At 43.5% G+C, this 22,178-nt stretch overlaps 1 protein-coding gene across 1 annotated transcript in view; it reads left to right on the forward strand.

Annotated features, from left to right (window-relative positions):
- The first annotated feature begins 7,577 nt into the window (after window positions 1–7,577).
- The window catches only part of LOC126100811 (protein takeout-like), a 42,222-nt gene continuing 27,621 nt past the window's right edge, over window positions 7,578–22,178 (forward strand). Inside the window, exon 1 of the mRNA XM_049911443.1 lies at window positions 7,578–7,699. Coding sequence (XP_049767400.1) covers window positions 7,615–7,699 — 85 coding nt within the window. The 5' untranslated portion in view covers window positions 7,578–7,614. The remainder of the gene's footprint in view (window positions 7,700–22,178) is intronic.

Consider the following 22,178-nt stretch of genomic DNA (forward strand, 5'->3'; position numbering starts at 1 on the left):
GACTTAACAATTGTTGCGATTACTTTTGAAATAGTAAACAGTTTACTTACTTTTTCCATCTCCCTCGTTTTACTTTGACTGCCCCTTATACACTGAGATGACAAGTTCATGGGACACCTCCTAACATCGTATTGGACCTCTTTCTGCCCGGCGTAGTTCAGCAACTCGACGTGACAATAAGTCATTGGAAGTCGTCTACAGAAATGGTGAGCGATGCTGCCTCATTAGCCGTCCGTAATTCTGAAAATGTTGATATTGTGCACGTACTGACCTCTACATTATGTCCCATAAATGTTCGATGGGATTCATGTCGGGCGATCTGGGTGGCCAAATCATTCTCTCAAATCGTCCAGAATGTTCTTCAAACCAATCGTGAACAATTGTGGCCCGGTGACACGGCGCATTGTCGTCCATTAAAATTCTATTGTTGTTTGGGAACATAAAGTCCTTGAATGGCTGCAAATGGTCTCCAAGTAGCCGAACATAACCATTTCCAGTCAATGATCGGTTCGGATGAATCCACACCAATAATGGAGCCACCACCATCTTGCACAGTAGCTTGTCGACAAAAGTTGGGACCGTGGCTTCGTGGGTTCTGCGCTACACTCGAACCTACAGTCAGCTCTTACCAACTGAAATCGACACTCATCCGACAAGGGCACTGATTTCCGGTAGTTTAGGCTCCAACCGACGTGGTCATCATTCCGGGAGAGGCGCTTCGGGCGATGTACTGTTAGCAAAGGCATTCGTGTCAGTCGGCTGCTGCCATAAACCAATAACGCCAAATTTCGCCGCACTCTCCTATCGGATACATTCGTCGTACGTCTCACATTGATTTCTGCGGTTATTTCATGCCCTGTTTCTTGTATGTTAACCCTGACAACTCTACACAAATGCCGCTGCTCTCGGTCGTTAAGTGCAGACCGTAGGATACTGCGATGTCCGTAGTGAGAGGTAAAGCCTGAAATTTGGTATTCTCGACACACTTGAGACGCTTTGGATCTCGGAATATTGAGATCTCAGACGATTTCCAAAATGGAATGTGTCATGCGTCTAATTCCAACTACCATTCCGCGTTCAAAGTCCGTTAATTCCCATCGAGCGGCCATAATCACATTGGAGGCCTCTTCTCATCTCATGAATCACCTGAGTGGCAGTGAGACCTTCGCCAAGGCGCTGCGCCGGCAGAGTGGCCGAGGCGTTCTAGGCGCTACAGTCTGGAACCGCGCGACCGCTACGGTCGCAGGTTCGAATCCTGCTTCGGGCATGGATGTGTGTGATGTCCTTAGGTTAGTTAGGTTTAAGTAGTTCTAAGTTCTAGGGGACTGATGACCTTAGACGTTTAGTCCCACAGTGCTCACAGCCAAGCCAATGCGCTGCCCTTTTATACTTTGTGTACACTATATTGCAGCTATCTGTATATGTGCATATCGCTAACCCATGACTTCTGATAGCCGAGCGGTCGCCGGCACGGTAGCTCAGCGTGTTCGGTCAGAGGGTTAGCTGCCCTCTGTAATAAAAAAACTGAGTTAATCGATCAACAACGAACTTAAACGGATGCAGTCATGGACTGTGCGACTGGTCCCGGCTGAGGTTCGAATCCTCCCTCGGGCATGGGTGTGTGTGTTCGTCGGTGGGATAATTTAGGTTAAGTAGTGTGTAAGCTTAGGGACTGATGACCTTAGCAGTTCAGTCCCATAAGATTTCACACACATTTGAACATGACTTATGACTATGCATATTTTCGTGCGTATCCGACCGTCCGAAGTCACGCATTTCCCTTTCCGCGAAACTTTGAAGAAAATTATGCGATCACGGCTATGTATGCACTTACACGACACTATTTGAGGGTGAAAGTTGGATTTCCGCCGATAATACTACATACGCTCATAAACGCCGTGAGCCGTGCGTGGCTCGTGTTCGTACCATATCTCATTTGACATCCTGTTTTTACTGTACTACCACCTCGTTATGTTAATTTCAATTACTAGTGTCACTGAGTTGCCGCCTTGCCTGCCCGTGAGCGGCAGCAGTGGCGCTTATCGATATAAGCCCTGGCGTACTATCTTTGCTGACTGCTATTACTTCCCGGTTGTCGTGTGTTCGGAGGGAGTTCGTATCTGGCAGTGAGTTGCAACGCGGCGGGAATGGAGTTCGAACCTGGCAGTCGGTCAGTTGGGACGCGGCAGGAGTCGGTCGGGTTGGAGCGTCAATGAGGTTCGGACAGCCATGACTCACCCGACCGTTGCCGGCACACACGGTTTCAACAGGGACGTTCTTGGCTGATCGTCGGTTGGTCGTCTTACCTGACGACGTCATTGCTCGCCGATCGTTTATGGGTTGGCGATGTGTGTGTCTCAACTCGTGGTTCGTCCTCGTCACTGCATAGTCACTACTTATACCATTGGTCGGGTTCTTCGTCCAAGTGTTTGCGATATTGTGCGTAGCTTGTGATGTCGACTACCGAATTATTTTACTGCTTTTTCCGTGCTGATGTGTAGCAATTGGTCGGTTGGCGCAGTCGTGACCTAGCACTAGTGGGGCACGCAGTGTCAGGAAGATGCGTATAGCCATCACGTGCCCGACGATTGCCGACGCTTTGGTTGGGACGACTTTGGTTGACCGTCGGTCGGTCGTCTTGTTAGACGACGTGTATTTGGCCGGCGATTCCTTATGGGCTGGCTGTGTGCGCCGACTCGTGGTTCGTCCTCGTTATTGCACAGTCACTGCCGTGAACATCGTCTAGTCCGCGTGCAGATGTTCGCGGGGCTGTGTGTAGTTTATGTGATTTTCACGGACAAGTTTATTTAAGCGTTGCCAGCGTACTGCCTCTGAGTCAGTCGGTCATTGATTAAACGACGTGGGTTTTCGGGTCGTCCACCCCTTATGGGTTGTCTGGGATCCGTTCTTGTTTGGTTCCACAGCCTCTGCTGTCAGCATAGCTGGAATTTTGGTGCAAGTCGGAGCGGAACCTTGTTGCAAGTGTGGAGCATTGGTCTGTTGACTGTATGTTGGTTGGGTTGCCGCCGGATTGAGCGTGGTTAGGCCGACTGCCTGTCTCACCTAAGTGAATGTTAGTATTTCAAATGCTGGCCGACCCCCCCCCCCTCCCCACGAAACTTCTGAGCGCCGTTAGCTGGACTGCGTTTCCTTATTTTCTTTTGTGTGTATTTGTATGGCTCATGGCCTATGCTTTGAAATAAAGTTGGTTTTAGTTGTGTTTTAAATTAAGGATTTTTGTTTTTCGAGCATCAGACTGTTTGGGGCCTTCAGCCGAATTGAAGATAAGGCCTTCTGCCTTGTTTTTTTTTTATTTTTACTTTTACCTTGAATCGTAAATCATCGGCCTTCAGCCGTCTTTAAATTAAGGTTGTTGCTTTCCAAGTGTTTGATTTTTGGGCCTTCAGCCAAATTATAGAACTTACTTAACGTGAGGCCTTCTGCCTTCGCCGGCCCGCGTGGCCGAGCGGTTCTAGGCGCTTCAGTCTGGAACCGCGCGATCGCTACGGTCGCAGGTTCCAGCCTGCCTCGGGCATGGATGTGTGTGATGTCCTTAGGTTAGTTAGATTTCAGTAGTTCTAAGTTCTAGGGGACTGATGACCTCAGATGTTAAGTCCCATGGTGCTCAGAGCCATTTGAACCATTTTGAACCTTCTGCCTTCTAAATATTCTTTTTGGCGTCAGAATTTTGAGGTAATGGCTTTTAGCCGTTTTTTTTAAATTTAAGTGGTTGTACCCTTGTTGTTGTTGTTGTTGTCTTCAGTCCAGAGACTGGTTTGATGCAGCTCTCCATGCTACTCTATCCTGTGCAAGCTTCTTCATCTTCCAGTACCTACTGCAGCCTACATCCTTCTGAATCTGTTTAGTGTATTCATCTCTTGGTCTCTCTCTCCCTACGATTTTTACCCTCCGTGCTGCCCTCCAATATTTAAGGCGTAAGATAGTGTAGCGTATTCAGCCGATAACTAAGTTCAAGAATTTGTACTGTAATGTTTGGTCAAATAAGTAAAGTTATATGTGTTCGAGTGTAGCTGACATCCGCTCATTTTGGCCCCTTTCTACAATTCCAACTACCTGTCCTGACCTGCGGGCTTAGCCAAAGCCTTCTAGATACAAGGCCTACGCACAGCGGCCATATTGGCACGTGACGTCACAAACTGTTGGCCATCTTATCTGTAGTCGGAAGTCCTGTTGGCGTGTATGTTGTGTTGAAAGTGTGTGCCACGTGAAAGTGATATGTATTTCATAAAGTATTCGCCTACAGTTCTTCGAAGTATGGGATTTCAGTGTTGCGTTCCCTTTTGCCAGGGAAATTATAAATCCCAAAAAGGCATGAAAGTGCACATGTTTCGATTTCCCAAATGTGTGAAGTTGAGAAATAGCTGGAGTGCAGCTATTCCCAGACAGGAATTTGTGTCTACGCATCATTCAAGGTTAAGTAAACGACAAAAAATTTATAGCGTGTTATTTGTTTCCATTGCACCACATTTGCCAATTGTTTTTAAAGCAGTTATGTATCATGTACCAGTATAAGTTGTGTCTTTATTCTGGACCATTGCTGCGAGGTTAATGCGAAGCAACTATCGTCACACAGAATAGTTATATTAATTAGTGTGTCTCGAAAATGTTTAGTATTCCTTATCATTCCTACCAGATTATTGAGTTCCCGGTGCTTTTATTTGGAAGAGCTACAGAATTATTTTGTTCAGTTTTACATATACAGGTATTCGGAAATTTCAATTTGAGTAAACTACCTTAGAAAAGCTTTAACGAATTCAGTGTTAGACAGATTAAGCAGTATAGAAAGCAGAATTTCGATGAAAGTGCACTGCGATTAAATTAACAGCACTCTGTGACACGAATTTGTCAAGGATATAGGAAAAACAATCTTATCATGTTTAAGGTTCTGAAGTTCTGGAATAACAGGGAAATAAAATATTTTTTCGGGTTTTTTGATTTATTAAACATTGCGTCAGGATGTGCTCCATTTCGTCAAATGATTTGAGTTTTGTGTGAGGTCAGCAAATTTTGAAGTGGAGAGGAAAATTTACGAAAATAACCAGGGAAACAAATTCTTAAATTCTGTAGGAGCTCCAGCTGCTTTATTTAAAACCGAAAACGTCTGCTTGTTATTGGATACTGCCGATTTTTTACTACTAGAAAACTTAGCTCCTGAGGTAAAAGACAGAATTTAAAATTACAGTTTGTATTCGAGCCTAGAAACGCGTATTTAAGGAAAATCGTCAAAATAATTTTACATCTTGATATATCATAGTCCAGTTTTGTTCAGTTACTTTACGCAATGATATAAATTTCCAGACCTTTGGAGAAAAGAGAGCCACTTGTATGAATATCGAGAGGTCAGATGGAAACCCAGTTCTAAGCAAAGAAGGGAAAGCAGAAAGGTGGAAGGAGTATATAGAGGGTCTGTACAAGGGCAATGTACTTGAGGATAATATTTTGGAAATGGAAGAGGAGGTAGATGAAGATGCAATGGCAGATATGATACTGCGTGAAGAGTTTGACAGAGCACTGAAAGACCTGAGTCGAAACAAGGCCCCGGGAGTAGACAACATTCCATTGGAACTACTGACAGCCTTGGGAGAGCTACTCCTGACAAACCTCTACCATCTGGTGAGCAAGATGTATGAAACAGGCGAAATACCCTCAGACTTCAAGAAGAATATAATAATTCCAATCTCAAAGAAAGCAGGTGTTGACAGATGTGAAAATTACCAAAGTATCCGTTTAATAAGTCACGGCTGCGAAATACTAACGCGAATTCTTTACAGACGAATGGAAAAACTAGTAGAAGGCGACCTCGGGGAAGATCAGTTTGGATTTCGTAGAAATATCGGAACACGTGAGGCAATACTGACGCTACGACTTATCTTAGAAGCTAGATTTAGGAAAGGCAAACCGACGTTTCTAGCATTCGTAGACTTAGAGAAAGCTTTTGACAATGTTGACTGGAATACTCTCTTTCAAATTCTAAAGGTGGCAGGGGTAAAATACAGGGAGCGAAAAGCTATTTACAATTTGTACAGAAACCAGATGGCAGCTATAAGAGTCGAGGGACATGAAAGGGAAGCAGTGGTTGGGAAGGGAGTGAGACAGGGTTGTAGCCTCTCCCCGATGCTATTCAATCTGTATATTGAGCAAGCAGTGAAGGAAACATAAGAAAAATTCTGAGTAGGTATTAAAATCCATGGAGAAGAAATAAAAACTTTGAGGTTCGCCGATGACATTGTAATTCTGTCAGAGACAGCAAAGGACTTGGAAGAGCAGTTGAACGGAATGTCTTGAAAGGAAGATATAAGATGAACATCAACAAAAGCAAACGAGGATAATGGAATGTAGTCGAATTAAGTCGGGTGATGCTGAGGGAATTAGATTAGGAAATGAGACACTTAAAGTAGTAAAGGAGTTTTGCTATTTGGGGAGCAAAATAACTGATGATGGTCGAAGTAAAGAGGATATAAAATGTAGACTGGCAATGGCAAGGAAAGCATTTCTGAAGAAGAGAAATTTGTTAACATCGAGTATAGATTTGAGTGTCAGGAAATCGTTTCTGAGAGTATTTGTATGGAGTGTAGCCATGTATGGAAGTGAAATATGGACGATAAATATTTTGGACAAGAAGAGAATAGAATCTTTCTAAATGTGGTGCTACAGAAGAATGCTGAAGATTAGATTGGTAGATCACATAACTAATGAGGAAGTATTGAATAGGATTGGTGAGAAGAGAAGTTTGTGGCACAACTTGACTAGAAGAAGGGATCGGTTGGTAGGACATGTTCTGAGGCATCAAGGGATCACCAGTTTAGTATTGGAGGGCAGCGTGGAGGATAAAAATCGTAGAGGGAGACCAAGAGATGAATACACTATGCAGATTCAGAAGGATGTAGGTTGCAGTAGGTACTGGGAGATGAAGAAGCTTGCACAGGATAGAGTAGCATGGAGAGCTGCATCAAACCAGTCTCTGGACTGAAGACCACAACAACAACAACTACTTTCATTACAAGGCCATGTAGAAGAGGAAAGCATGAGAATCCCTATGCGGTCTCAGCTCTAAAACTCGTGAAGTTCGTATAGCTGCCGAGTACTTAACACGAGCGTTCCGATACAGACCCGGCCATCAGTATGTGACGTCATAAGTGTGCGCGCAGGCCTGTAGTCTAGGAGGTGTTGGCTTAGCACGGCGTTTCACGCCGCTTGGAAGCGCGGCCTAAGCGTTAGTTCAACGTTTTACAATAGATCGTAGTCTACAGCCCGTATGAGTTTTACGGAAACTGATTCCGGTCGCGAAAGCCAACGCACACGTGAGAGCTCCGTTGCCTCACGAAGTTTCCCAACGACCCCTGTTGATTCAGAAGGGAAGGCTGTTTACTCGGGAGTCGCCTTCCGTCCTCGCGGGCGGCCTTTGGCCGGCTGACGCCCGTGGCGACCGCGCCGCTAATGACGACGAAGGAACCGGACCGCCGCGAAGGCCGTGGCCAGCGGCCGCGTGCGCCCTTGCCCTTCCTTCCGGCCTATAAGTGCTGCTGAGCGGGCCCGGGCGCCACAGTCAGCGGCAGAGTCTGCAGAGCCACCCACTACACCACAGCCGTCGACATGGCCTGCAGACTTCCCTCCGCCGCCGCTGCCCTCTTCGGAGCCGTGGCGCTGCTGTCGCACCTCGCGACCGCAGCCAAGCTGCGTAAGTATAGTGTCGCCAGTCGTTCTACATCTACATCCATACTCCGGAAGCCACCTGACGGTGTGTGGCGGAGGGTACCTTGAGTACCTCTATCGGTTCTCCCTTCTATTCCAGTCCCGTATTGTTCGTGGAAAGAATGATTGTCGGTATGCCTCTGTGTCGGCTCTGATTTTATCCTCATGGTCACTTCGCGAGATATACGTAGGAGGGAGCAATATACTGCTTGACTCCTCCGTGAAGGTATGTTCTCGAAACTTCACCAAAAGCCCGTACCGAGCTACTGAGCGTCTCTGCTGCAGAGTCTTACACTGGAGTTTATCAATCATCTCCGTAACGCTTTCGCGATTACTAAATGATCCTGTAACGAAGCGCGCTGTTCTCCGTTCGATCTTCTCTATCTCTTCTATCAACCCTATCTGGTACGGACCCCACACTGCTGAGCAGCACTCAAGCAGTGGGCGAACAAGCGTAGTGTAACCTACTTCCTTTCTTTTCGGATTGCATTTCCTTAGGATTCTTCCAATGAATCTGTCTGGCATCTGCTTTACCGACGATCAACTTTATATGATCATTCTATTTTAAATCACTCCTAATGACTACTCCCAGACAATTTATGGAAATAACTGCTTCCAGTTGCTGACCTGCTATATTGTAACTAAATGATATGGGGTCTTTCTTTCTATGTATTCGCAGCACATTACACTTGTCTACATTGAGATTCAATTGCCATTCCCTGCACCATGCGTCAGTTCGCTGCAGATCCTTCTCCATTTCAGTACAATTTTCCATTGTTACAACCTCTCGATATACCACAGCATCATCCGCAAAAAGCCTCAGTGAACTTCCGATGTCATCCACAAGGTCATTGATGTATATTGTGAATAGCAACGGTCCTACGACACTCCCCTGCGGCACACCTGAAATCACTCTTACTTCGGAAGACTTCTCTCCATTGAGAATGACATGCTGCGTTCTGTTATCTAGGAACTCTTCAGTCCAATCACACAATTGGTCTGATAATCCATATGCTCTTCCTTTGTTCATTAAACGACTGCGAAGAACTGTATCAAACGCCTTGCAGAAGTCAAGAAACACGGCATCTACCTGCGAACCCGTGTCTATGGCCGCTCTGCGAAAAGAAAACCGCACCGTAGCGGTCTGTGTGCGCACAGGTCGTGCTCTTTCATACATACGATTACGTTAGACAGCTACTGTGGCTTCGCTCCTTTCAAACATATACTTTGGCTGAAGAACTTGATAGACATCTTATTGCATTTAGTCGTTTTAGTTGAAACTGGAATTTGATGGATTTTATATACTATAGCTAAAGTCCTTCGAATATATGGTGTCTCAAAACACCAGCAATTGAGAAACTCTAGAAAATGCGTCGATATTGATACAATAAGTTTCTTTAATTTACGTCTATGGTGACAATCTTTTTTGTTTAACAGATTACCGTTTTCGCTCTTTAATGACCATCAGATCTGCAGCAAAAATGGGAAAAAACATAAATACACTCGCAAACTGTATACAGCTTAAGAACAATACCCAGATCATATTGAAAAGTAGTACTGACAAAATTTACATTTGTGCGGTTTAAATATGAAGAGGCATACCTGTTTCATAAAAACAAAGTCCTAATGTAGTGCAGCCATAGTGGCATCGTCAAATGTTAAATGCGGAATCAGCACCAGCATCGTCAAATACATATAAATCACATCACGTCACATCACATGCACGAGTCATGTTGTCAGTAAAACTACTGTTTAAAACAAGCTGCCGTACAGTAGCCACAAGATGTTTGTGTTGTAAGTTGCCCAGGTGTCGCTAATGTCGGCATACACTAGTTTTCGATAATTAATTGAAACAGCGAAAATAAAAAGGGATACAATAGATAAAGTCTGTAATGAGCTTATAAAGTATAAAAATTGTTACAGTAATAAAAAACAATAAAAAGAACACGACAAAAGTAATATTGTTAAAAAGACGAAGAGTTAAAAAACAGTGGTTGACATATGCTCTAGTGCCAATATTCTAGACAACGACATAAACATTAAACACCATTGATATTGCACCGGGTAATATTAAACAACATAAATCGCTAAAGGAGCCACAAATGAAATTTGCTTTTTATTACTGTAACACCTTTTATACTTTATAAGCTTATTACAGACTTTAACTATTGTATCCCCTTTTATTTTCGCTGTTTCAGTTAATTATTGAAAACTAGTGTATGCCGACATTAGCGACATCCGGGCAACTTAGAACACAAACATCTTGTGGCTACTGTACGGCAGCTTGTTTTAAACAGTAGTTTTACTGACAACATGACTCGTGCATGTGATGTGACGTGATGTGATTTATATGTATTTGACGATGCTGATGCTGATTCCGCATTTAACACTTGACGATGCCACTATGGCTGCACTACATTAGGACTTTGTTTTTATGAAACAGGTATGCCTCTTCATACTTAAATCGCACAAATGTAAATTTTGTCAGTACTACTTTTCAATATGCTCTATGTATTGTTCTTAAGCTGTATACAGTTTGCGAGTGTATTTATATTTTTCCCATTTTTGCTGCAAATCTGATGATGGTCATTAAAGACCGAAACCGGTAATCTGCTAAACAAAAAGATTGTGACCATAGACGTAAGTTAAAGAAACTTATTACATATACGGGTCACTGTGTTTCTTCGCGACGATGTCGCAGCTTGTGACATTGATACAGTTTGTTGTAACTAAATATCGGGTAATGACATGTAGGTGTTTAAGAGCCTTCAGCAGGTGCATCACAGACGAAATGGCCACCAGTTGACCATGTTCACCGTAGTATAGTGGAGAGAAATGAATTAACAGGATCTGAAAGCAGGCCCCTTAGATTGTTTGCAGATGACGCTGTAATTTACCGTCTAGTAAAATCATCAGACGATCAATTCCTATTTCAAAATAATCTAGAGAGAATTTCTGTATGGTGCGAAAAGTGGCACTAAACAGAGAAAAGTGGAGGTCATCCACATGGGTACTAAAAGAAATCCGATAAATTTTGGGTATACGATAAATCGCACAAATCTAAGGGCTGTCAATTCGACTAAATATCTAGGAATTAAATTACGAGCAACTTAAATTGGAAAGGCCACATAGATAATATTGTGGGAAAGGCGAAACAAAGACTGCGCTTTGTTGGCAGAAAACTTAGAAGATGCGACAAACCCACTAAAGAGACAGCCTACATTACACTTGTCCGTCCTCTGCTGGAATATTGCTGCGCGGTGTGGGATCCTTACCAAGTAGGATTGACAGAGGACATCGAAAAAGTGCAAAGAAGGGCAGCTCGTTTCGTGTTATCGCGCAATAGGGGTGAGAGTGTCACTGATACGATGCGCGAGTTGGGGTGGCAGTCACTGAAACGAAAGCGGTCTTCTTTGCGGCGAGATCTATTTACGAGGTTTCAATCACCAATTTTCTCTTCCGAATGAGAAAATATTTTGTTGACGCCCACCTACGTAAGGAGAAATGATCATCATAATAAAGTCAGAGAAATCAGAGCTCGAACGGAAAGATTTAGGTGCTCCTTTTTTCCAAGCGCCATTCGAAAGTGGAATGGTAGAGAAGTAGCATGAAAATGGTTCGATGAACCCTCTGCCAGGCACTTAAGTGTGAATTGCAGAGTAGCCATGTAAATGTACATGATTCGTTTCTTACAGTCCATAAATATTTTCTTATTCATTTTGGAATTCTAAAAGATTCTGGGCCTTTCTATTGATTTAATAGAAATATAGAAATTATTATTAAATTTTCCTTGAGACATTTATGTCTCATCTTTATCTACGATAATGATGGAAGCTGAATAAAGGAATTAAAATTTGTGCCATAGTCGGGAGTTGAATCCGTACAGGAATGTTAGCGATAGTGCTGCTGTGTGAACTGGTCAGCATTCCTGCCCAGTAAGCAAGGAGATCCAGGTTCAAGTCCCGGCTATGGCTCAAATTTTAATTTATTTATTCAGCTTCCGCCATTATCATAATAGAAATATGTTTTGCATATTCCATGTTATGTACGTGTAAGACTTCTCTCTCTCAGGAGCGATGTGCCATTCTCAATAAATTACAAATTAAGTACGAAACACGCAAATGCGAGTGAGTATTCAGAACACATTGATCATGTAGTAAAACAAATTACCACTCAATAATAAAGCAACCAAGAAAGACTGACATATTTGAAAAAGAATTAAAAGGTCACATAATCAAAGCCATCTATAAAGTGTAAAAGAAAATCTACAAGCTAGTTACAGGGTTATTACAAATGATTGAAGCGATTTCACAGCTCTACAATAACTTTATTATTTGAGATATTTTCAAAATGCTTTGCACACACATACAAAAACTCAAAAAGTTTTTTAGGCATTCACAAATGTTCGATATATGCCCCTTTAGTGATTCGGCAGACATCAAGCCGATAATCAAGTTCCTCCCACACTCGGCGCAGCATGTCCCCATCGGTGAGTTCGAAAGCATCGTTGATGCGAGCTCGCAGTTCTGGCACGTTTCTTGGTAGAGGAGGTTTAAACACTGAATCTATCACATAACCCCACAGAAAGAAATCACATGGGGTTAAGTCGGGAGAGCGTGGAGGCCATGACATGAATTGCTGATCATGATCTTCACCACGACCGATCCATCGGTTTTCCAATCTCCTGTTTAAGAAATTGCGAACATCATGATGGAAGTGCGGTGGAGCTCCATCCTGTTGAAAGATGAAGTCTGCGCTGTCGGTCTCCAGTTGTGGCATGAGCCAATCTTCCGCGGGCTACGCGTGGAACTTGCCCGCACGCGTTCAACCGTTTCTTCGCTCACTGCAGGCCGACCCGTTGATTTCCACTTACAGAGGCATCCAGAAGCTTTAAACTGCGCATACCATCGCCGAATGGAGTTAGCAGTTGGTGGATCTTTGTTGAACTTCGTCCTGAAGTGTCGTTGCACTGTTATGACTGACTGATGTGAGTGCATTTCAAGCACGACATACGCTTTCTCGGCTCCTGTCGCCATTTTGTCTCACTGAGCTCTTGAGCGCTCTGACGGCAGAAACCTGAAGTGCGGCTTCAGCCGAACAAAACTTTATGAGTTTTTCTACGTATCTGTAGTGTGTCGTGACCATATGTCAATGAATGGAGCTACAGTGAATTTATGAAATCGCTTCAATCATTTGTAATAGCCCTGTATTTTAGGAGGCGTCTTTTCCAAGCAAGAACGTCAATTAAAGTAAATATTGAGACGAAATGTAGTCTGGTAATGCTGCTCTTTCTTCTCATTGTTTCAGTTGAAGAGCACAAGAAGAAGTTTATTTTTCGCACAGATTAGAACCTACTTCACACAACCAGCACACTTATTTGCCATGGGGGGAATTTATCGCTAAATACGTTTAGCAATGCATAATTATGTAAATAACGAGTATGGAGTTTGCACATTCTCACTTTCAAAGAAAGAAAAGGCAGAAATAGTTTTCAAAATTGCAATGAATGTACCAGCTAAAGACATGAGGTGCCGCTTCAATTCCTTTGCTACTCTGTCTGCCGCAGTCACGACCATACTGCGACAGCAGAGACCTGTCGCATACTTAAAGAAGAGCACTCATTACTAGTATTTGAGACTTCCTCAGCACTGAGTTCATTTCCTCCAGCATTAACAAAACCGTTCACTCAGTTATTGTAACGTATTAGGACACAAGTATTCAACACTGTCTCTTCGAGATGTTCCTCCATGTATTTCGATCTCATGTATTCTTCTCTTCTATACCAAGTCTTCTCACTATCGATCGTGCGTTTTGGAATCAGGTAGTCATGGATCATCCTCTTTCCCATCTTCCAACAGTTTCCCAACCCAGTATAAGTTTTGGTGTTCTTATTTCATCTGTTCGTCTTACACGTACATATCACTGCAGTTTCCTTCTATCTCGCTTCCATTCTCTTTAACATTTCACTGTTACTTTTTCCTTTTTCTAAAGAATTCTTCCAACTTTCTCAAAATGTCCATCTCTAACACTTTCAGTTCATTAGTATACACTGTCCAGTTACATGATGACCACCTGTCAAAATCTGAATGCCTGAATAACTATCTTCTGCAGCGCAGACCACACCGAGACTGCAGCAAGAAAGTCAGTCAGGTTCTGGAAAGTACTGACAGGGATGCCGACTCCAGTGCAGTGGCCACGTAAGCTAGATTTCTCAGTCGAGAATCCATGGAGTGAAAAGCCCGATCAAAGTGGTCCCACAGATTTTCGATTGGGTTTAAATCCGTGGAGTTCGGTGGCCAGGGGTGCATGGTAAACTTATTCCGGTGCTCTTCGTACTACATCTACGTGATTACTCTGCTATTCACAATAAAGTGTCTGGCAGAGGGTTCAACGAACCACCTTCGAGCTGTCTCTCTACCGTTCCACTCTCGAACGACACGCGGGAAAATCGAGCACTTAAATTTTTCTATGCGAGCCCTGATTTCTCTTAGATTATCGTGATAATCATTTCTACCTATGTAGGTGGGTGGCAATAGAATGTTTTCGCAATCGGAGGAGAAAACTGGTGATTGATATTTCATGAGAAGACCCCGTCGCAACGAAAAACTCCTTTGTTTTAATGATTGCCGCTCCAATTCACGTATCATGTCTGTGACACTATCTCCCCTATTTCGCGATAATACAAAACGAGCTGCCCTTCTTTGTGCTTTTTCGATGTCATTCGTCAGTCCCACCTGATGCAGATCCCACACCGCCCAGCAATACTCCAGAATAGGGCGGACAAGCGTGGTGCAAGCAGTCTCTTTAGAAGACCTGCTGCACCTTCTAAATGTTCTGGCAATGAATCGCAGTCTTTGGTTTGGTCTACCCACAATATCATCTACGTGATCGTTCCAATTTAGGTTATTTGTAATTGTAATCCTCAAGTATTTAGTTGAATTTACAGCCTCCAGATTTGTGTGACTTATCGCGTAATCGAAATTTAGCTGACTTCTTTTAGTACTCATGTAAATAACTTCACACTTTTCCTTATTCAGGGTCAAATGCCACTTTTCGCACCATACAGATATCTTATCTAAATCATTTTGCAAGTCGTTTTGATCATCTGATGACTTTACAAGACGGTAAATGACAGCATCATCTGCAAACAGTCTAAGACAGCTACTCAGATTGTCTCCTATGTCGTTAATATAGATCAGGAACAATAGAGGGCCTATAACACTTCCTTGGGTAACGCCGGATATTACTTCTGTTTTACTCGATTACTATGAACTGTGACCTTTCTGACAGGAAACCACGAATCAAAAAATGGTTCAAATGGCTCTGAGCACTATGGGACTCAACATAGGTCATAAGTCCCCTAGAACTTAGAACTACTTAAACCAAACTAACCTAAGGACCTCACACACACCCATGCCCGAGGCAGGATTCGAACCTGCGAAACCACGAATCCAGTCGCACAACTGAGGCGATACTCCGTAGGCACACAGTTTGGTTAGAAGACGCTTGTGAGGAACGGTGTCGAAAGCCTTCTGGAAATCTAAAAATATGGAATCAATTTGACATCCCCTCTCGATAGCACTTATTACTTCATGAGTATAAAGAGCTGGCTAAATGGCTCTGAGCACTATGGGACTTAACATCTATGGTCATCAGTCCCCTATAACTTAGAACTACTTAAACCTAACTAACCTAAGGACATCACACACATCCATGCCCGAGACAGGATTCGAACCTGCGACCTTAGCAGTCGCGCGGCTCCGGACTGAGCGCCTAGAACCGCTAGACCACCGCGGCCGTATAAAGAGCTCTTCGAGGTACTTCATAATGTACGAATACAGTATATGTTCCAAAACCCTACTGCAAATCGACGTACACTGCGAGCTGTGTGACATGTTGGACTGTCCTGCTGGTAGGTGCCACCGTACCAAGCAAAACCAAACTGATTATATGGGTGAACATGGTCCCCAAGGATAGATGCGTACTTGTATTTATCCACTGTGCTCTCCAGAATGAGATCACCCAGGGAATTCCACGAAAATTTACCCAGCTCATAACGCTGCTGCTACGATCGGGTTTGGAAAGTATGTAACGTCCTTAGGTTAGTTAGGTTTAAGTAGTTCTAAGTCTAGGGAAATGATGACCTCAGATGTTAAGTCCCATAGTGCTCAGAGCCATTTCAACCAACACGCCTTATATACCCTCCACTGCTAGTGCTGCCGCCTGATGTCTGTGAGTAGTTATTGCACATTGGCGTCGACCGTAGGCGGTGGTCACATTAATGTGACTGGGCCGTGTATTTCCGATTAGGTGTCGAGATCTCTACTGTATACAAGACTGTACTCTCTAACATCGAGTGGGATATGATTCTTGCTGTACAGGGTGGTCCATTGATAGTGATCGGGCCAAATATCTCACGAAATAAGCATCAAACGAAAAAACTACAAAGAACAAAACTGATATAGCTTGAAGGGGGAAACCAGATGGTGGTATGGTTGGCCCGCTACGTGCCGCTGCCATAGGTCAAACGGATATCAACTGCGTTTTTTTTTAAATAGGAACCCACGTTTTTATTACATATTCGTGTAGTACGTAAAGAAATATGAATGTTTTAGTTGGACCACTTTTTCGGTTTCATAGATGGCGCTGTAATAGTCACAAACATATGGCTCACAAAATACCAATGGTCCTCCGGTCGTTACTAATACTTTTATTGATTTCAACATTTGAATTTCCCTCTTAAAAAGTAGATCCCATGTTTAAAAAATTTTCGACTATTCTGATCCTTTCTTTTCTATATAGAGTTTATTTTGATTCCAGATCATTGGTAAGGTATTCCACTTACTGATAATTAATCTTCATATCTGAAATCTATATTGTACTGATAATCTATATGCATATGTAATTCGTGCCCACCTCATCTTTTACTATGACTCACGTAGAAAAAAATAAAGTGCTAAAAAGCCTAGCAACTTGCCACGAAGCAAGAAACAACTCTTGGAGTCTCGCTACAGTTTCCTCCACGCACTTCCACTACCAAACTGACGATTCCTTGATGCCTCGACAAGTATCCTATCAAGCGATCTTAAAATTTCTTTTCTCGTCTGTTCGAATCAGTGCTTCTTTATTTTTTGCCCGATTGACACTTATTAAGCATTCTCCTGTAGCAGACACTCATTCCATAAGCGAAGATACCGAAAATTAGTAACAATAGGTTATTCGTAGACTATGAAAAGGACACAGAATTTCTCATCATCATCATTTAAGACTGATTATGCCTTTCAGCGTTCAGTCTGGAGCATAGCCCCCCTTATACAGTTCCTCCATGATCCCCTATTCAGTGCTAACATTGGTGCCTCTTCTGATGTTAAACCTATTACTTCAAAATCATTCTTAACCGAATCCAGGTACCCCTCGGTCTGCCCCGACTCCTCCTACCCTCTACTGCTGAATCCATGAGTCTCTTGGGTAACCTTGCTTCTCCCATGCGTGTAACATGACCCCACCATCTAAGCCTGTTCGCCCTGACTGCTACATCTATAGAGTTCATTCCCAGTTTTTCTTTGATTTCCTCATTGTGGACACCCTCCTGCCATTGTTCCCATCTACTAGTACCTGCAATCATCCTAGCTACTTTCATATCCGTAACCTCAACCTTGTTGATGAGGTAACCTGAATCCACCCAGCTTTCGCTCCCATACAACAAAGTTGGTCGAAAGATCGAACGGTGCACAGATAACTTAGTCTTGGTACTGACTTCCTTCTTGCAGAAGAGAGTAGATCGTAGCTGAGCGCTCACTGCATTAGCTTTGCTACACCTCGCTTCCAGTTCTTTCACTATGTTGCCATCCTGTGAGAATATGCATCCTAAGTACTTGAAACCGTCCGCCTGTTCTAACTTTGTTCCTCCTATTTGGCACTCAATCCGTTTATATTTCTTTCCCACTGACATTACTTTCGTTTTGGAGATGCTAATCTTCATACCATAGTCCTTACATTTCTGATCTAGCTCTGAAATATTACTTTGCAAACTTTCGATCGAATCTGCCATCACAACTAAGTCATCCGCATATGCAAGACTGCTTATTTTGTGTTCACATATCTTAATCTCACCCAGCCAATCTATTGTTTTCAACATATGATCCATAAATAATATGAACAACAGTGGAGACAGGTTGCAGCCTTGTCTTACCCCTGAAACTACTCTGAACCATGAACTCAATTTACCGTCAACTCTAACTGCTGCCTGACTATCCATGTAAAGACCTTTAATTGCTTGCAAAAGTTTGCCTCCTATTCCATAATCTTGTAGGAATATGAGGCAAACTTTTGCAAGCAATTAAATGTCTTTACATGGATAGTCAGGCAGCAGTTAGAGTTGACGGTAAATTGAGTTCATGGTTCAGGATTTCTCAAATCAGAAAGTTTACGAGAAGTGTCGAAGGTAAGAACCCACTTACGCTTCTGAAAGAAGCCTTCTGGACACAATATTCACTTTCCGCTGCTTTTCACTTCGAAATGGTCTCGTCACAGCCACCTGGGCTGTGGACTTAAACAGTTAAAGGGCTGACGGGCATTCTGCGTCGAGGCAGTCCTTCGCAAGACGGCAAAGAGGCATCTCATTGTCGCCTCCCACCCTTGGTGTGTAACAATTTATGTATTTTGGGTGGAAAACCTCTAGTTTAAGAACTAGGAAAAATGAAATCGAAAACAAAAAGAATGAAGAAATTCCAGTGGGGAAAAGAGACTAGATATCACAGACCTTTTCTTCATGTCGTGCACTGTTTCTTCTTTTTCTCAGGTGCACATACCATAATGACGAAATAATTTGCAGGTATTATCCTGCGGAGGTGAATCATGGGCTACGACGAAACCGGTAAAGAAAAAATTGAAGCATTTGAAATGCGATATTACAAAAGAATGCCGAAACTTTGTGGACTGATAAGCTAAGAAATGTCGGCAGAACTGCTGAGGAATATCTGTATCATTGGAAGAATCCTAAGGAAATGCAATCCGAAAACAAAGGAAGTAGGTTACAGTACGTTTGTTCGCCCACTGCTTGAATACTGCTCAGCAATGTGGGATTCGTACCAGATAGGGTTGATAGAAGAGATAGAGAAGATCCAACGCTTCGTTACAGGATCATTTAGTAATCGCGAAAGCGTTACGGAGATGATAGATAAACTCCAGTGGAAGACTCTGCAGGAGAGACGCTCAGTAGCTTGGTACGGGCTTTTGTTGAAGTTTCGAGAACATACCTTCACGGAGGAGTCAAGCAGTATATTGCTCCCTCCTACGCATATCTCGCGAAGTGACCATGAGGATAAAATCAAAGAAATTAGAGCTCACACAGAGGCATACCGACAATCATTCTTTCCACGAACAATACGGGACTGGAATAGAAGGGAGAACCGATAGAGGTACTCAAGGTACCCTCCGCCACACACCGTCAAGTGGCTTGCGGAGTATGGATGTAGATGTAGATGTAGATGAAGGAGAAAGATGACAGATAACATGTGTTAAGAGGTCAGAGAATAAGTTCAATGGTACCGGGGAAAGCTACAATGAGTAAAAGTTCTGAACAAGGATAGAGATTGGAATATTTGTTTAAAATAATTGAGGCCGCTGTGTGTAAGAGCTCTTCTTCTTTTTCTTTTTTTAATTTTTTTATTTGGGCCTCCATCTCCCCTTATGGCCCATCCTTTCACCTAAAGTGCCTTCATCTTCCAGGCTTCAGTGCCTATGTTGTGTGCGTGCGTATCCTGATAGTAAGATAATGATACGGAAATGAAGAAATAAAATAATAGAAATTGGAAATTTGTGGTAAGGTCTTATGGGACCAAACTGCTGAGGTTATCGGTCCCTAAGCTTACGCACTTCTTAAACTAACTTACGCTAAGGACAACACACACACCCATGCCCGAGGGAGGAGTCGAACCCCCGACGGGGAGGGGGGGAGGGAGGGGGGAAGGCGGAGCCGCGCAGACCGTGACAAGGCGCTTTAGATCAAGCGGCTACTCTGCGCGGCCTAAAATAATAAGATTTCATTGTTCTTCCGACTTCATAATGTAACAAAATTCCTTTATCAAAGATAAACTGCGAATAAATTTAAGCACGTGCTACTCTTGGTATAATAAAATGTATTTCTTTGAAGGTGACAAGAAACACGATCCTTTCTCCTGGGCATTACGGAGGAAATTAATTACGTCTGCATGAAAAGAATTTTTTTTGTAGTCCAAAAGAAGCAACCTTTTGTTGCTATAGATTCATCCTCCAAATGACTAAAAGTCAATCGTAGTACTTGGTCTTCATGTGTTGTCGACTTCTACTGGTAGTCTCACACCTTTATCACTTACGTGAAGCAACTATAGCGTTGTAAGAGTGTCTTCTATAGTGTTAGCTTTAGTATTGCGTCGATTATCTATTAACTGCCGTAATGGGGAGCACTTGCGGGGATTCCCTGATCATGATAAGCAACATGTTGCCAAATGTTTTCCAATGATTGTCATCCTGCGCAATCCGAAAATATTCCACTAAATGTAGGACAAATATTAGGTTCTCAGTAATGTAGGTGGCTGTATGTCCGAGCATCCATAGTGCTGCATTTTGTTTGACAACTGGGTATCGAATGCGGTCAGTTCACATGAGTTCACGAACGTTAGGTAGCTCGCGTTCGTCCTATCAATGGCTGCTAGGCGGTGGCGGGGAAAGTTCCACACCCAAGCGCTACTCCGCAAACAAACTTGTGCGCCAGCGAGTCGAAGCTCCCGCGTTTGTGGCAGGGCGCAGCTGCACTGAGGTGGCTTCGGTGCAGTTTGTCGGTCTTGGGTATTTTGTCACTGACAATCAGATACCGCCGTGAGCGAATCCGTGAAGGCCGGAACTGTTGGGGAATGTTTCGCCACAGTACTGTCCAGTTCATCTGTGCCTCCTTGGTGTTTCGACGTGCGGTCTTTATCATGATTATGTACAGGGTGTTTCAAAAATGACCGGTATATTTGAAACGGCAATAAAAACTAAACGAGCAGCGATAGAAATACACCGTTTGTTGCAATATGCTTGGGACAACAGTACATTTTCAGGCAGACAAACTTTCGAAATTACAGTAGTTACAATTTTCAACAACAGATGGCGCTGCGGTCTGGGAAACTCTATAGTACGATATTTTCCACATATCCACCATGCGTAGCAATAATATGGCGTAGTCTCTGAATGAAATGACCCGAAACCTTTGACAACGTGTCTGGCGGAATGGCTTCACATGCAGATGAGATGTACTGCTTCAGCTGTTCAATTGTTTCTGGATTCTGGCGGTACACCTGGTCTTTCAAGTGTCCCCACAGAAAGAAGTCACAGGGGTTCATGTCTGGCGAATAGAGAGGCCAATCCACGCCGCCTCCTGTATGTTTCGGATAGCCCAAAGCAATCACACGATCCTCGAAATATTCATTCAGGAAATTAAAGACGTCGGCCGTGCGATGTGGCCGGGCACCATCTTGCATAAACCACGAGGTGTTCGCAGTGTCGTCTAAGGCAGTTTGTACCGCCACAAATTCACGAAGAATGTCCAGATGCGTGATGCAGTAATCGTTTCGGATCTGAAAAATGGGCCAATGATTCCTTTGGAAGATATGGCGGCCCAGACCAGTACTTTTTGAGGATGCAGGGACGATGGGACTGCAACATGGGGCTTTTCGGTTCCCCATATGCGCCAGTTCTGTTTATTGACGAAGCCGTCCAGGTAAAAATAAGCTTCGTCAGTAAAGCAAATGCTGCCCACATGCATATCGCCGTCATCAATCCTGCGCACTATATCGTTAGCGAATGTCTCTGGTGCAGCAATGGTAGCGGCGCTGAGGGGTTGCCGCGTTTGAATTTTGTATGGATAGAGGTGTAAACTCTGGCGCATGAGACGATATGTGGACGTTGACGTCATTTGGACCGCAGCTGCATCACGGCGAACGGAAACCCGAGGCCGCTGTCGGATCACCTGCTGCACTAGCTGCGTGTTGCCCTCTGTGGTTGCCGTACGCGGTCGCCCTACCTTTCCAGCACGTTCATCCGTCACGTTCCCAGTCCGTTGAAATTTTTCAAACAGATCCTTTATTGTATCGCTTTTCGATCCTTTGGTTACATTAAACCTCCGTTGAAAACTTCGTCTTGTTGCAACAACACTGTGTTCTAGACGGTGGAATTCCAACACCAGAAAAATCCTCTGTTCTAAGGAATGAACCATGTTGTTTACAGCACACTTGCACGTTGTGAACAGCACACGCTTACAGCAGAAAGACGACGTACAGAATGGCGCACCCACAGACTGCGTTGTCTTCTATATCTTTCACATCACTTGCAGCGCCATCTGTTGTTGAAAATTGTAACTACTGTAATTTCGAAAGTTTGTCCGCCTGAAAATGTACTGTTGGCCCAAGCATATTGCAACAAACGGTGTATTTCTATTGCTGCTC

This window comes from Schistocerca cancellata, chromosome 9 (assembly GCF_023864275.1).
Source record: "Schistocerca cancellata isolate TAMUIC-IGC-003103 chromosome 9, iqSchCanc2.1, whole genome shotgun sequence".
NCBI classification, from domain to species: Eukaryota; Metazoa; Arthropoda; class Insecta; order Orthoptera; family Acrididae; genus Schistocerca; species Schistocerca cancellata.